The sequence below is a fragment of the Scophthalmus maximus genome, chromosome 12 (genome assembly GCF_022379125.1).
Source record: "Scophthalmus maximus strain ysfricsl-2021 chromosome 12, ASM2237912v1, whole genome shotgun sequence".
Classification (NCBI taxonomy): domain Eukaryota; kingdom Metazoa; phylum Chordata; class Actinopteri; order Pleuronectiformes; family Scophthalmidae; genus Scophthalmus; species Scophthalmus maximus.
Window position 1 is genome coordinate 9,727,501 of NC_061526.1, and position 12,500 is coordinate 9,740,000.

General features: G+C 48.7%; 2 protein-coding genes across 4 annotated transcripts in view; both read left to right on the plus strand.

Annotated features, from left to right (window-relative positions):
• cnga1b (cyclic nucleotide gated channel subunit alpha 1b) overlaps nucleotides 1–2,932 on the plus strand; it is a 5,177-nt gene extending 2,245 nt beyond the window's left edge. Inside the window, exons 8-14 of the mRNA XM_035651276.2 lie at nucleotides 82–218; nucleotides 570–742; nucleotides 914–1,039; nucleotides 1,171–1,323; nucleotides 1,414–1,645; nucleotides 1,767–1,942; nucleotides 2,026–2,932. Of these exons, the coding sequence (XP_035507169.1) occupies nucleotides 82–218; nucleotides 570–742; nucleotides 914–1,039; nucleotides 1,171–1,323; nucleotides 1,414–1,645; nucleotides 1,767–1,942; nucleotides 2,026–2,271 (1,243 nt within the window). The 3' untranslated portion in view covers nucleotides 2,272–2,932. The remainder of the gene's footprint in view (nucleotides 1–81; nucleotides 219–569; nucleotides 743–913; nucleotides 1,040–1,170; nucleotides 1,324–1,413; nucleotides 1,646–1,766; nucleotides 1,943–2,025) is intronic.
• A 680-nt stretch (nucleotides 2,933–3,612) lies between these two features.
• The window catches only part of nfxl1 (nuclear transcription factor, X-box binding-like 1), a 10,194-nt gene continuing 1,306 nt past the window's right edge, over nucleotides 3,613–12,500 (plus strand). Inside the window, exons 1-22 of one of the 3 annotated variants that reach the window (XM_035650518.2) lie at nucleotides 3,637–3,684; nucleotides 3,909–4,113; nucleotides 4,239–4,436; nucleotides 4,540–4,734; nucleotides 4,839–4,948; nucleotides 5,205–5,335; nucleotides 5,449–5,493; nucleotides 5,608–5,741; nucleotides 5,856–5,941; nucleotides 6,028–6,103; nucleotides 6,300–6,397; nucleotides 6,514–6,628; nucleotides 6,716–6,840; nucleotides 6,935–7,057; nucleotides 7,670–7,760; nucleotides 9,325–9,445; nucleotides 9,525–9,681; nucleotides 10,089–10,180; nucleotides 10,830–10,851; nucleotides 11,588–11,710; nucleotides 11,811–11,992; nucleotides 12,094–12,163. In XM_035650518.2, the coding sequence (XP_035506411.2) occupies nucleotides 4,259–4,436; nucleotides 4,540–4,734; nucleotides 4,839–4,948; nucleotides 5,205–5,335; nucleotides 5,449–5,493; nucleotides 5,608–5,741; nucleotides 5,856–5,941; nucleotides 6,028–6,103; nucleotides 6,300–6,397; nucleotides 6,514–6,628; nucleotides 6,716–6,840; nucleotides 6,935–7,057; nucleotides 7,670–7,760; nucleotides 9,325–9,445; nucleotides 9,525–9,681; nucleotides 10,089–10,180; nucleotides 10,830–10,851; nucleotides 11,588–11,710; nucleotides 11,811–11,992; nucleotides 12,094–12,163 (2,274 nt within the window). In that variant the 5' untranslated portion in view covers nucleotides 3,637–3,684; nucleotides 3,909–4,113; nucleotides 4,239–4,258. The other 2 variants (XM_035650526.2, XM_035650532.2) reach the window with 2 other exon arrangements.

The following is a 12,500-nucleotide window of genomic DNA, read 5'->3' on the forward strand; positions in this document are numbered from 1 at the left end:
ACATCCCTGTGGACATTTGTTGGATTCATTTAACGTTTGTGGACTTGATTAAAATCTTAGTAAATTTTTTTCCTGTGTCAGGATGTTGGAGTTCTTCCAGAGGACGGAGACCAGGACTAACTACCCCAACGCTCTCCGTATCTCCAACCTCGTCATGTATATCGTCATCATCATCCACTGGAACGCCTGCCTGTACTACTCCTTCTCCAAGGCCATCGGTGAGTCGGCCAGGTCGAATCCTGACCATGTAAATAGTCACAGAAGTTTCTGAAACCTGTATTCTCTGGAACGACCAGCAGGGGGCGACTCCGCCGGTTGTTTCTATAGAAGTCCATGAGAACGTGACTCGACTTCTCACTTGATTTATAACGTCAGTAAACATTTTCCTGAGGAGTTCATGGTTCAATCTCTAGTTTCAAGTCTTCTTCAACACATGATGTTCATTTTGTACATTCTGGTCCATTTAGAGTCAAATAGATACTGTAGATTACAGTATGAATTGGGACATGAATAACCCTGTACTGTACAAAAGCCTCAACACCTTCGTCTCTTCTTCTCCGCTCCGACAGGTTTCGGGTCCGACAGGTTCGTGTATCCCAACCCGGCCGATCCAGAGTTCGGTCGCCTGGTGAGGAAGTACGCCTACAGCATGTACTGGTCCACGCTGACGCTCACCACCATCGGAGAAACGCCGCCCCCGGTGGAGAACTCTGAGTACTTCTTCGTTGTCACCGACTTCCTGGTGAGTTGACCTTAGAGAGACAAAATGATTCCACTGAACTCTGGATGTCAGAGAATCTTTTCTAATGCAATAAAACCTCAATCTTGGTTGTGGTTGTATCTGGGTGTCAGTGCTGTTAAAATACAAAAATACTAATTTCTAATTCTATTCTGTTCTATTCCATTCCTCCAGGTGGGTGTGCTGATTTTTGCCACCATCGTCGGTAACGTCGGTTCAATGATCACCAACATGAACGCTGCCAGAGCCAATTTCCAGGCTCGTATTGACGCAATAAAACAGTACATGAGCTTCCGAAAGGTTAGTAAGTTAGTTAGGTAGAATAAGTTCAGAAATCAACGTGGCACCTCTCTACATTACCTATTTTGACTGACCTCTATAAGTCAAGAGCAAGTTACATTTTCCTTCTACGTACAAACATCTGCTCTCAGGTAACGAAGGACCTGGAGAAGCGAGTGATCAAGTGGTTCGACTTCCTGTGGACCAATAAGAAGGCGGTGGATGAAAGGGAGGTGCTGAAGTTCCTGCCCGACAAACTGAGAGCCGAGATTGCCATCAACGTCCACCTGGACACCTTGAAGAAGGTCCGCGCTCACCTGGAGGAACTCCAGATTTAAAGAAACCATCTCGAATGAAGCACCAAGGTTCAGGTCTTCTTCTGTTCTGTCCCGCAGGTTCGCATCTTTGCGGACTGCGAGGCCGGTCTGTTGGTGGAGCTGGTGCTGAAGCTGCAGCCTCAGGTCTACAGTCCCGGGGATTACATCTGTAAGAAGGGCGACATCGGCAGGGAGATGTACATCATCAAGGAGGGGAAACTGGCCGTTGTCGCCGACGACGGTGTCACGCAGTTTGTCGTTCTCAGTGACGGAAGCTACTTTGGCGAAATCAGCATCCTGGCTATTAAAGGTATTCATGAACAAAGTTCTCAAGGTCCTAAGTTCCCAGCCTTTATATTCCCAGGATCCTAACTCCCCATGGTCCTTGTTCCCATCGTATGGTTTGAACAGAGGTTGCTCTTCTTCTACAGGCAGTAAGGCAGGAAACAGGAGGACAGCAAACATCCGGAGCATCGGCTACTCCGACCTCTTCTGTCTTTCCAAAGACGACCTGATGGAGGCGCTGAAGGAGTATCCCGATGCCAAGGCCCTGTTGGAGGAGAAGGGAAAGCAGATTCTGATGAAGGACGGACTATTGGACCTGGAGGTACAGTCACGTGACCTTATACGGGGAAGATTCTAATCTAATCTGATCTGAAAGTCAAAGTCATGACTGGTCTTGTCCTGTAGTTGGCAGCGCAGGGCCCCGACCCCAAGGAGATGGAGGAGAAGGTGGAGAGGATGACGAGCACGCTGGACGTGATGCAGACGCGTTACGCCCGACTCTTGGCCGAGCACGAAGCCACTCACAGCAAACTCAAATACAGAGTCACACGGCTGGAGAGGAAGCTGCCGCCGCCGCGGGCCGACCAGCCAGGTGACGCCCCGCCCCCTCCGACACCTGAGGCTCAGACAGCTGCAGGAGAAGAGAAGTAGAGCGGTGGAGAAGAAGAGGGAGGAGCCTTGGTCAGGCAGGTGGGTGGAGAGGAGGAGGAGACTTAGATTCATCTTAAATTCTGTTCCTCAGGTGTAGATTTTATGTTTCCTGCAGCAAAAGAAAAGTGTCCCTGTCCATTTCGATGTATTTCTTCATGAGCCAATCATGTGACAAATTTCAGACGACGCTAACACTTCCTGTCAGGAACACTTCCACATCCATGTCGCTCCAAGAAAAGAAATCCCTGCTCCCAGTTTCTGTTCCCCGTTTGTAATATTTTCTGTATCTAAGCAACCAACCGCAGAGCAGACAATCTACTTCCTGTTCACACCTGAATGGTCACGTGACGGGTGTTTTCTGGTGGATTAGTGTGAACGGAGATTATTTCAATTTGGTTTTAAAATGAAAACGTGTCAGTTTGGATGTCGCCATCATAAAGTTCAACTGTTCAACATCGTTAATGTCATGTTTTATGTATCCAAAGAGGAGATGGACATATTTTCTGTATCAAGCTGAGCTCATTCGTAGTTTTTAGTTGGTAGTTTGAAGTTTGAAATATAAACATTTCTGAAACATAGTTGTTGTAGTTGTTTTTTTAGAAAGTCTCAACGCGTTAATGTGTAGATCAGCTGCTTTCAAACCAGTAGAGGTCGAACGTCAGCGGAGCTGCAGATTCATCCATAGTTTGTTTTTCTTCATTACGACGGATGCATGTTGTTAAAATACAAAATATAAATAAGAATAATGTCACTGCGTTGAAATAAAGAGATTTTCTAAATAGACATGGATTTTTTTTCCTTTTGAACAGCTGCATATAGAAAATACTACAGTTCATTTTATTTTCATGTATCTACTTTATTAATATAATTTGTGTTTATGTATTTCATATCATTGATTTTTAAAAATGTATACAACTTCTATACTTATATTAATGATTTCTAAAAAAGCATTTGAAGAATAAAGTATTTTATTTATTCAAACTACTTACAAGAAACTACTGTCATAACTTTAAATTATTAAATCATACAAATGAGCAGTGAAATATTCAGAATTTTTATGATATTAAAATTGTTTCTTTTTTTTCAAGTTCTGCCTTCAAAATGTTATTATTCAACTAACTTTAAACTCAAGTAAAAGCAGCAATTTTGCAGAACGACACTTTTTTATTCATAATCATTCACGCGCTGATGTGAAAAATATGAATAATGTTGCAGCTGCTTTAAATTTTCATCTTGTCGTCGTCGTTGACACGTCGCACTTCCTGTGACTCGCGGTGCACCACGGGACTTGTAGTCTTGAACCTGTACACACCCATGGAACTGCGCGCAGGCGTTGAACCACAACCCCCGGCATGCACTGCGGGTCGCCGCAAGCGTGACGTCAGACGTGCGTCGCTGCAGCGGCTGACCGAGGTGTGTTTACAGAAGCTTCATTTAAAAACTCTTCTCTCTTCGTGTTTCTCCGTCACTCGTTTTATTTTCTGCGCAGCTTCGACTCTTTTCTGTGTCTTTGTAATAACTAACTCGCTCGCACCGGATGTGACGTTTGTTTGCCGCCGCTTTTAACTTGAAACTTTCATGACAGGTTAGCTTGTTGAGGCTAACCGGCTAATTTACCAGTTGACATGACACACTAGGGGGAGAGAGGGACCGGGGGGCGGTGCACCGACTCCGGTCAGAGAGTCTGACCGTTCACCGGTGCTGCGGGACCCGCTCGGACCCGCTCGGACCCGGTGTGGGAGAACCAGACACCTGGAGCATCATTTAAATATTGATGAAGTTCATTGTCGAGCAAAAGCTCCAACCGGATCCGGTGACAGGAGTTAACTGACTGTCCGTCAGGTAGAAGCACCTGATGACGTCAGCTCCGACTGTTCATATCTATGAATCAATTCATCAAAAACAGCTGCTAATATATATAAATATAATTCATCGTAATCTCAAGCTCACCCGTCTCTTGTCTGCAGGGTTTCGGGAGGCGGTTGCCATGGAGCCAGCCTGGCGACAGCAGGGCCGGGGCCGAGGCCGCGGAGGCCAGGAGGGTCAGGGCGAAAGGTCACGACCTCAGCAGAAAGAGAAGGAGAAGCCTGGAGGAGCCGCCGCAGGCGTGTGGGGGGCGGGACGGGGAGGGAGGACGGTGAAGACGGCGCCCGAGCCTCTGCGCGGTGAGGACGCTACTCGCTCTGACATCACCGTGAAACAGCATCGACGGGTCGTCACTCACAGCTGATTATTGATTATTGGTTGTTGTCCTCTCCTCGTTGACAGCCGTGTCGGTCCAGTCCAAGTTTGAGGAGATCAGAAAGTCCAACCAGGCCGCCGCTCAGCGATTGGCAGAGAGCCGCGTCAGCTCCTCCTCCTCCGATGACGATGATGATGAGGTGGAAGGAGATGTCGACCGTAAGGACGGGAAGAGGGGGAAGATCCTGGCGTCGACATTCACCACCTACACTGATCAGACAGGTGAGACTCACCACTACTCACAGATACTCACGATACTCGCTGATGCTCACCGACACTGTTTCCTCTGTGTGTGTGTGTGTGTGTGTGTGTGTGTGTGTGTCCAGGTGGCGACGACTCGGGGCTGCTCAGGACCGGTCAGTACGTCAGCGACCTGTTCCAGTCCGGAGCGCTGACCTGCCTCATTTGCATCGCCTCCGTCAAGAGGACGCAGGCGGTGAGACCCGGTTTCACTCTTGCAGATCGGCTCCAGATTGGTCGGCCGATTGTTTAGATCTTTACACAAAATGTCAAATACAGTTTCCTGCGGCTCAAGATGCCGTCTTGAAACTTATCAAATATCCATTACATGTTCTCACAATTGTGAATCTGGCATCAGGGATTTTTTTGTAAATCTTTGAACATGAATAAATCAAACATGAGCCTCAGTGTTTCTTCAGCGGCGGAGTCTAACCTGAGTCGCGTCTGTCCAGGTGTGGAGCTGCTCCAGCTGCTTCTCCCTCTTCCACCTGCCCTGTATTCAGAAGTGGGCCAGAGACTCCGCCTTCCTCGTCTCCTCCGTCACCGATGACGACTTTGGTCAGAAGCAGCATCCGTGGCCCTGGTGAGGCTCTTCTCCTCTCACATGAACCAGAAAAGACATAAGATAATATAATAAGATAATAATATTCATAATAATCATCATAATCCTAATCTGTCCTAATATTCCCTCCACAGTCCGAAGTGTCGAGCTGAATATCCACCCAGCGCCACGCCCAACAGGTACGTTAGAATCTCTTTGCTGTGTTGATGATGTCTTATAAAACTGAATGTATCGGCTCTGCAGGACACATGCAGCGCTGCGCTCACCTTTGTGTGTTTGTGTGATGTGTTCAGGTACACGTGTTACTGCGGGAAGCTGCAGGATCCTCCAGCTGACCCCTGGTTGGTTCCTCACTCATGTGGCTCCATCTGTCAGAAGGAGCTCAAACCCAGCTGTGGCCACACCTGTCTGCTGCTCTGTCACCCAGGTGACCACACGCGCGCGCGCACACACACACACACACACACACACACACACAACGTCTGAACTCGGTGAACAAGCAGCATTGTGGGAATCCTACTGAATGCTGCGTTTCTTCCAGGTCCCTGCCCTCCGTGTCCAAAGATGGTGGCAGTTTCTTGCATGTGCCACAAAGCGAAGCCCCTCCCCCGTCGCTGTAGCAACAAGGTAGGCCGTCAAAAGAGGTGGGGCTTCAAACTGTGTTACACACTCATGTCGCCGTGTTCCTCACGTGGTTCTCTCTCTCTCTCCAGGCCTGGTCGTGTCAGCAGCAGTGCAACAAGTTGTTACCCTGCAAACAACACACGTGTTCACAGACCTGCCACACAGGTACATACACACACACACACACACACACAAACAAACAAACATGGCAGATGGTCATGTGATCTAACAGCTCCTCAGACATGACCCATTTATACACGTATCTGTGATGTCAAAGCTCATGTGTGTGTGTGTGTGTGTGTGTGTGTGTGTGTGTGTGCGTGTGCGTGCGTGCGTGCGTGTGCGCGTGCGTGCGTGTCAGAGTGTTCTCCATGTCCCAGAGTCAGTGTTCAGTCGTGTGTGTGCAGTCGAGAGAAGACCGAGAGGCCATGTGCCAGTCCTCAGTGGAACTGTCAGCAGGTACAGTAAGACTCTGATATTAATAACTATACAGTAAATATCCAAATATATCAATCATATCTGATTCCTCTCTCTCTCTCTCTCTCTCTCTCTCTATCTCTCTCTCTTTGTGTCAGGTGTGTGGTTCTGTCCTCTCCTGTGGGAATCACACCTGTGAGGTCGTGTGTCACAAGGGAGTGTGTCCTCCATGTCCCCGGTCCGTTGGCAGATCCTGCCCCTGCGGCAAGACCAGTGAGGGAACACACACACACACACACACACACATGTACGTACGTATGTTTTTTCCAAATAACAGTTTTTGAAAATGTGTGTGTGTAGAGTCGTCTCTGCCTTGCACGGAGGAAGTTTCGCTGTGCGGCGACACGTGCGACCGCCGGCTGTCATGTGGGAAACACACCTGTTCGATGAGGTGTCACCGGGGGAGCTGCGAGACCTGCAGACAGGTTAGAACACTCACACGCGCACACACACACACACACACACACAGATACTGAAACACACACACACTAATGTCACGTCGCTGTGTGTGTGCCTCAGGAGGTGGAGAAGGAGTGCCGCTGTGGTAAATACAGGAGGTTGATGCCGTGTCACAAGGAATATCTGTGTGATTCCAAGTGTCCGAAGACCAGGAGCTGCCAGAGGCACCAGTGCAGGAGGAAGGTGAGCGCACATCTGGACCCGAGTCCAACATCTGCAGCAGCAGCTTCAGACGTCATTGGGGGCGATGCTTGTTTCCCCTCATGAGTCCTCAGGGCGGCTGCTGTGTTCAGATGTTAGCGGCCTGCAGCGCCTCCTGCTGGCTGGAGGAGTAAACATCTTCACGAGGAGAGGTTTACTCAGCTGATGTGTGATTTGACTTTTCTCACGCCCCCCGGTTAAAACGTCCGTTACAAAACAACCTGGAGACATATAGTGCTCTTGTCTTTACCTTCAGTGACCTCTGCCCCCATCGTCAAGGCGACGGCGGCTGTGGCGTACCGTGTCTGTGAAACCCTGTGTTTTTTCCTTGTGGCGTAAATGTCAGAGCGACAGCGTCTCATCTGATAGGGAAAGGTCGGAGCGACGCTGTGTCGTCCATGATGAGACAGGTGGACGTTTGCTTCGGCGTCTGTCATCAGCCGATAAGCTTTTTTTGACGCGGTCGGTCGCTTTTAATGTCACTTCGCCGCCGTCAGGACCAACGAGCAAGTCTGAACTCACACGAAGGAGCAGAGAAGCCAGTGAACATTTACCCTTCAGACTCTTTGTTTCCAATGATGCTGTGTGTTTCAGTGTTGCCCGGGTAACTGCCCCGCCTGCGACCAGAGCTGCGGTCGAACCCTGGGCTGTCGAAACCACAAGTGTCCCTCCGTATGTCACCAAGGTAACGACACGCCCACACCGACAGGTTTTCTGTGCGAGTGTGTGTGTGTGTGTGTGTGTGTGTGTGTGTGTGTGTGTTACTTTTAATAGTTTTTGTTATATATCTGGAAAAACTGAAAAAATAAATCTTAAAATTAAATTTCCATGAGCTGTCAAAACCGATAAAGACAGACAGAGAATCTTCACCTGAACTTTAACGTGAGTTTGATCCAGTCCACGCGCGCGCACACACACACACACACACACACACACACAGGATGCCACGTCACATTAGTGTCTGTCCAACTGGTTGTGATTTGTTGAGTCACAGCTGGATGAAGGTCGAAGGTCAGACTCAGGAAAGTTCTGACCCACAGCGCCTCCTGAAGTGTGTGTGTTTGTGTGTGTGCGCGCTGACATTTCACAATGTGTGTGTGTGCGTGTGAGAGAACGTTGACCTCTGCTTCCTGTCTAACAACATTAATCCCTTTTACAAAGACAAGCGTGTTTGCGTGGGTGTGTTTGCAGAATAACCGATAGCTTCCTGCGTCTATTGTTTCCTGATTGGACGATAAGTGATAACTAAATGCAGCCGTCTGCCTCGTGATTTGCCGAATAGATTAAAGTTAATTTGTCTGTGCGTCTGCGTGCTGATTGGCTGCTTTGACATTTCGTGGAGGAACCGCCAGAAGGTCGCAGCACCGCACCGCCGATGCATCGACACAAAGATAACAGAGTGTGTGTGTGTGTGTGTGTGTGTGTGTGTGTGTGTGTGTGTGTGTGTGTGTGTGTGTGTGTGTGTGTGTGTGTGTGTGTGTGGTGTGTGTGTGTGTGTGTGTGTGTGTGTGTGTTGAAATTCTGACAGATTTTATGTATATTTTTTTTTTAATATATGATATTCTCTGTATATCAGAAACTTACCAATGTTTTAACTATTGATTTCTCTGCCCATTATTTTATTTTATTGATGAATCATTTGACTTCCCAGAAAGTACGATAGGATATATGATGTGTACAATGATACAATATATGACTCGATACGATATTTGAGACTCGGTATTTAGTCATAAAAGTTCTACATGAACACTTGAACAAACATCAGTTTGAATAAGAACGACTTTCTTTTGATAAATGTATCTGATAGATAAGATGTCAGCGCCCCCTGGTGTACAGACACTGTAACACAGACAGCCTTGACAGTTTATCAGTGTAGTACTATCACACAAACACACACACACACACACTGTTATCTGCTTGCGAACACGCTGGTGTGTTATTTAAATGAAGCATCAGCAGAGAGAGTGTCAACTGACATTACACACACACACACATTCACAAGGCTTTAATGGAACAGACAGATTCAGACGTAGAAAAAAGGAAAAAAATACGAAGCAGAACAGATTTTTACTTTTCTATAACTAAGGACCCGACTGCATAGTCAAAAATCTGCTTCCTGTTTACACCTCACTGGTCATGTGACGTGTGTTTTCAGCTGTGTCAGTGATGGCAGATACAAATAGAGTAGACCTGGTCGTCCTCAAAGGTAATATTAAAAAAACATTCGATGTGTCTGACCCGTCCCAAAGGGAGCTGCTACCCGTGTCCAGAGACGGTGGACATCACATGCACGTGTGCTTCAACTGTCCTGGTTGTCCCGTGTGGTCGAGAGCGGAGCACCAAGCCACCTCGCTGCAAAGAGCCCTGCAGGTAAACACACACACACACACACACACACACACACACACAACAGCCTCTGGCCCGTCTGACTCTCATGTCGTCCCCTCAGGTGTCCGTCGTCCTGCCACCACCTGACCAGGGAGGGTCACCGGTGCCACCCGGGCCCCTGCCCCCCCTGCAGGCAGCCCTGCCTGCTGCCCCTGCCCCGCTGCAGACACACCTGTCCGCTGCCCTGCCACGACCTGGTGCTGGTTAAGTCCCAGCAGGTGAGCGAGCAGCCATCTTGAAGGGAACCGCTCCACCACCTTCCGTTATTGATGTCTATGATGCAGCCAGTTAGAACAAATACTGGCAGCAGGGGGAAAGAGCTAGCTTGGCTCTGTCCACTATTTTGTGTGTGCGTGTGCGTGCATGCGTGTGCGTCATCTGTTACATAAAGTGATGTTTACTGTTTCAAATCAGAGAAAATCTGACAGACAGAAAAAAAAGATGTTTGGGAAAAACGTAGAAATGTTTTCTTTGTGTGTGTGTGTGTGTGTGTGTGTGTGTGTGTGTGTGTGTGTGTGTGTGTGTGTGTGTGTGTGTGTGTGTGTGTGTGTGTGTGTGTGTGTGTGTGTGTGTGTGTGTGTGTGTGTGTGTGTGTGTGTGTGTGTGTGTGTGTGTGTGTGTGTAGGTCCAGTTAGCGGGTCCCTGGGAGCAGCCGACTGAACCTGCGTTTGTGAAGAAAGCTCTGCCCTGTGCTCCGTGTCAAGTACCGATACCAACGTAGGTCAAACACGCGTCAACACGGATTAATAGAATTTTTTTTTTCCACAAAGACAAAGATGACCGTTGTGAACCGTTAACTGAAGAATCAGCAACAACAATCATGATTCTTTCATTACTAATTAGACTTAATGACGAAGTGTATTAATATGTGTGAGCAGTCCGCAGGTAAACACAACACTACACTACACAGGTGTTGAAACAACCTCTCTGAGCCTCAGTCCACTTCTGGAAAAATTACAATGGTTGAGGTTTGTTTTCGTTGTGTGGTTTCCAGACTTTACTGCTCTACTACACAACACACACACACACACACACACACACACACTGTAATCACAAACACATTCCAGGCTGCTTTGGTTCTGTCACAGATCATTAAACCTGAGAATAAGAACACTCTTCACGCTGTGCGTGTGTGTGCGACTACTCGAAGGCTCCTTCAAACAAACCCATCCTTTTATTTCCGAGCAACAGAGGATCCAATGGGTGGAGCCTCCTCCAATGGGTGGAGCCTCCTCGGGGGGAGATTCTCCCAACATCAAGCGGGAGTGTTCGCTGGATGTGTTTTTAAGTGTAGCGCAACGTGAAAACTCTAACTTTGCATTTTGGTCTGAATGCAACAGACTGATTTCCTCCGTTTGTCTTCCAGGGCCTGTTTCGGGGAACACGAGGTGAGAACCAAGTCTCCTCCTTCTAATGGAGTCGGGCTCGTGACCTTTGACCTCACACGTTGGCAAACACACAATAACCAAGCACACGCTCTGCTTCGCTAAACACTTCTCATATCTGCACTTGATTCATCACTTCCTCCTCCATCTCCTCCTCCTCACTCACTTCCTCTCTCTCTCCCCCTGATGTTCTCGTCCTCTCCCTCCTCCTCCTCTCCCTCCATCTCCTCCTCCTCACTCACTTCCTCTCTCTCTCCCCCTGATGTTCTCGTCCTCTCCCTCCTCCTCCTCTCCCTCCATCTCCTCCTCCTCACTCACTTCCTCTCTCTCTCTCCCCCTGATGTTCTCGTCCTCTCCCTCCATCTCCTCCTCCTCACTCACTTCCTCTCTCTCTCCCCCTGACGTTCTCGTCCTCTCCCTCCTCCTCCTCTCCCTCCATCTCCTCCTCCTCACTCACTTCCTCTCTCTCTCCCCCTGATGTTCTCGTCCTCTCCCTCCTCCTCCTCTCCCTCCATCTCCTCCTCCTCACTCACTTCCTCTCTCTCTCTCCCTGACGTTCTCGTTGACCTCCTCTTCTCCCTCCACCTCCTCTTCTCTCTCTCTCTCTCTCTCTCTTTTCAATCGTATCATTTCACATTTAGTTGTTTCTCTATTCGACTCACTCGTTCACCTTCAGACGAGGTCGCACGTGGTTTTGAAGACTCCTCTCTCTCACTCTCTCACTCTCTCACTCTCTCAGGTGAGCCCGGTGCCGTGTCATCGTCGGGGTCCGTTCTCTTGCAAACGACCTTGTGGACGACCTCTGAGCTGCGGCAACCACGACTGCAGTCGGGAGTGTCACGTGGTCACCGGCGGCAACAAGGTGAAGACCTCGTTGTGGTGTAAAAATGACGGAGACGTTCACAGGCTGTAAACAACTGATCAATCAATCAATCGAGAAATCATTCACTCCGTCTCTGCAGTGTGAGGTGTGTGAGGAGGTCTGCGCTAAGCCCCGCCCCCCCGGCTGTCCCCACCCCTGCTCCCTCCCCTGTCACCCAGGCGACTGTCCAACCTGCCGCCAAATGATCCGCCAACGCTGCCACTGCAAGATCAGCCTGCTCTATGTGGAGTGCACGTCAGTACACACACACTTCTACCCTGGGTGTGTGTGTGTGGGGGGGGCGTGTCTGACATTGTATCTTATTGATCTATTGACGTGTTTATATCCTAAAACTTTGATTGACCGGTTCTGTTTCTCTTCAGGAAGTTGACGTTGGCCGATAAACAGACGAAGGTGGAGCTGGGCTCCTGCAACAACCAGTGTCCGAAAGAGGTGCGCACACACACACACACACACACACACACACACACAGTGACCACACTCTTTGTTCATGTTTTCCCTCCATGGCAACCTCCGGTTCGGACCCATTGCATCATGGAACTTGTTTATCAGACTTTGGAAGTGGAGTCACCTGCCTCCCATTAGAGAGGGTGTGTGTGTGTATGTTTGTGTGTGTGTGTGTGTGTGTGTTTTCTCTCTGATACTGTTTTTCCCCCAGTTTTCCTTCTTGCTGTTGCTTCTCTTTTGTTTTTCTTTTTCTCTGATCAATAATCAATTATCGTTGTTGCAGCAGAAACACAAACCATCTCTGTGGTGCCAGATGACGCGC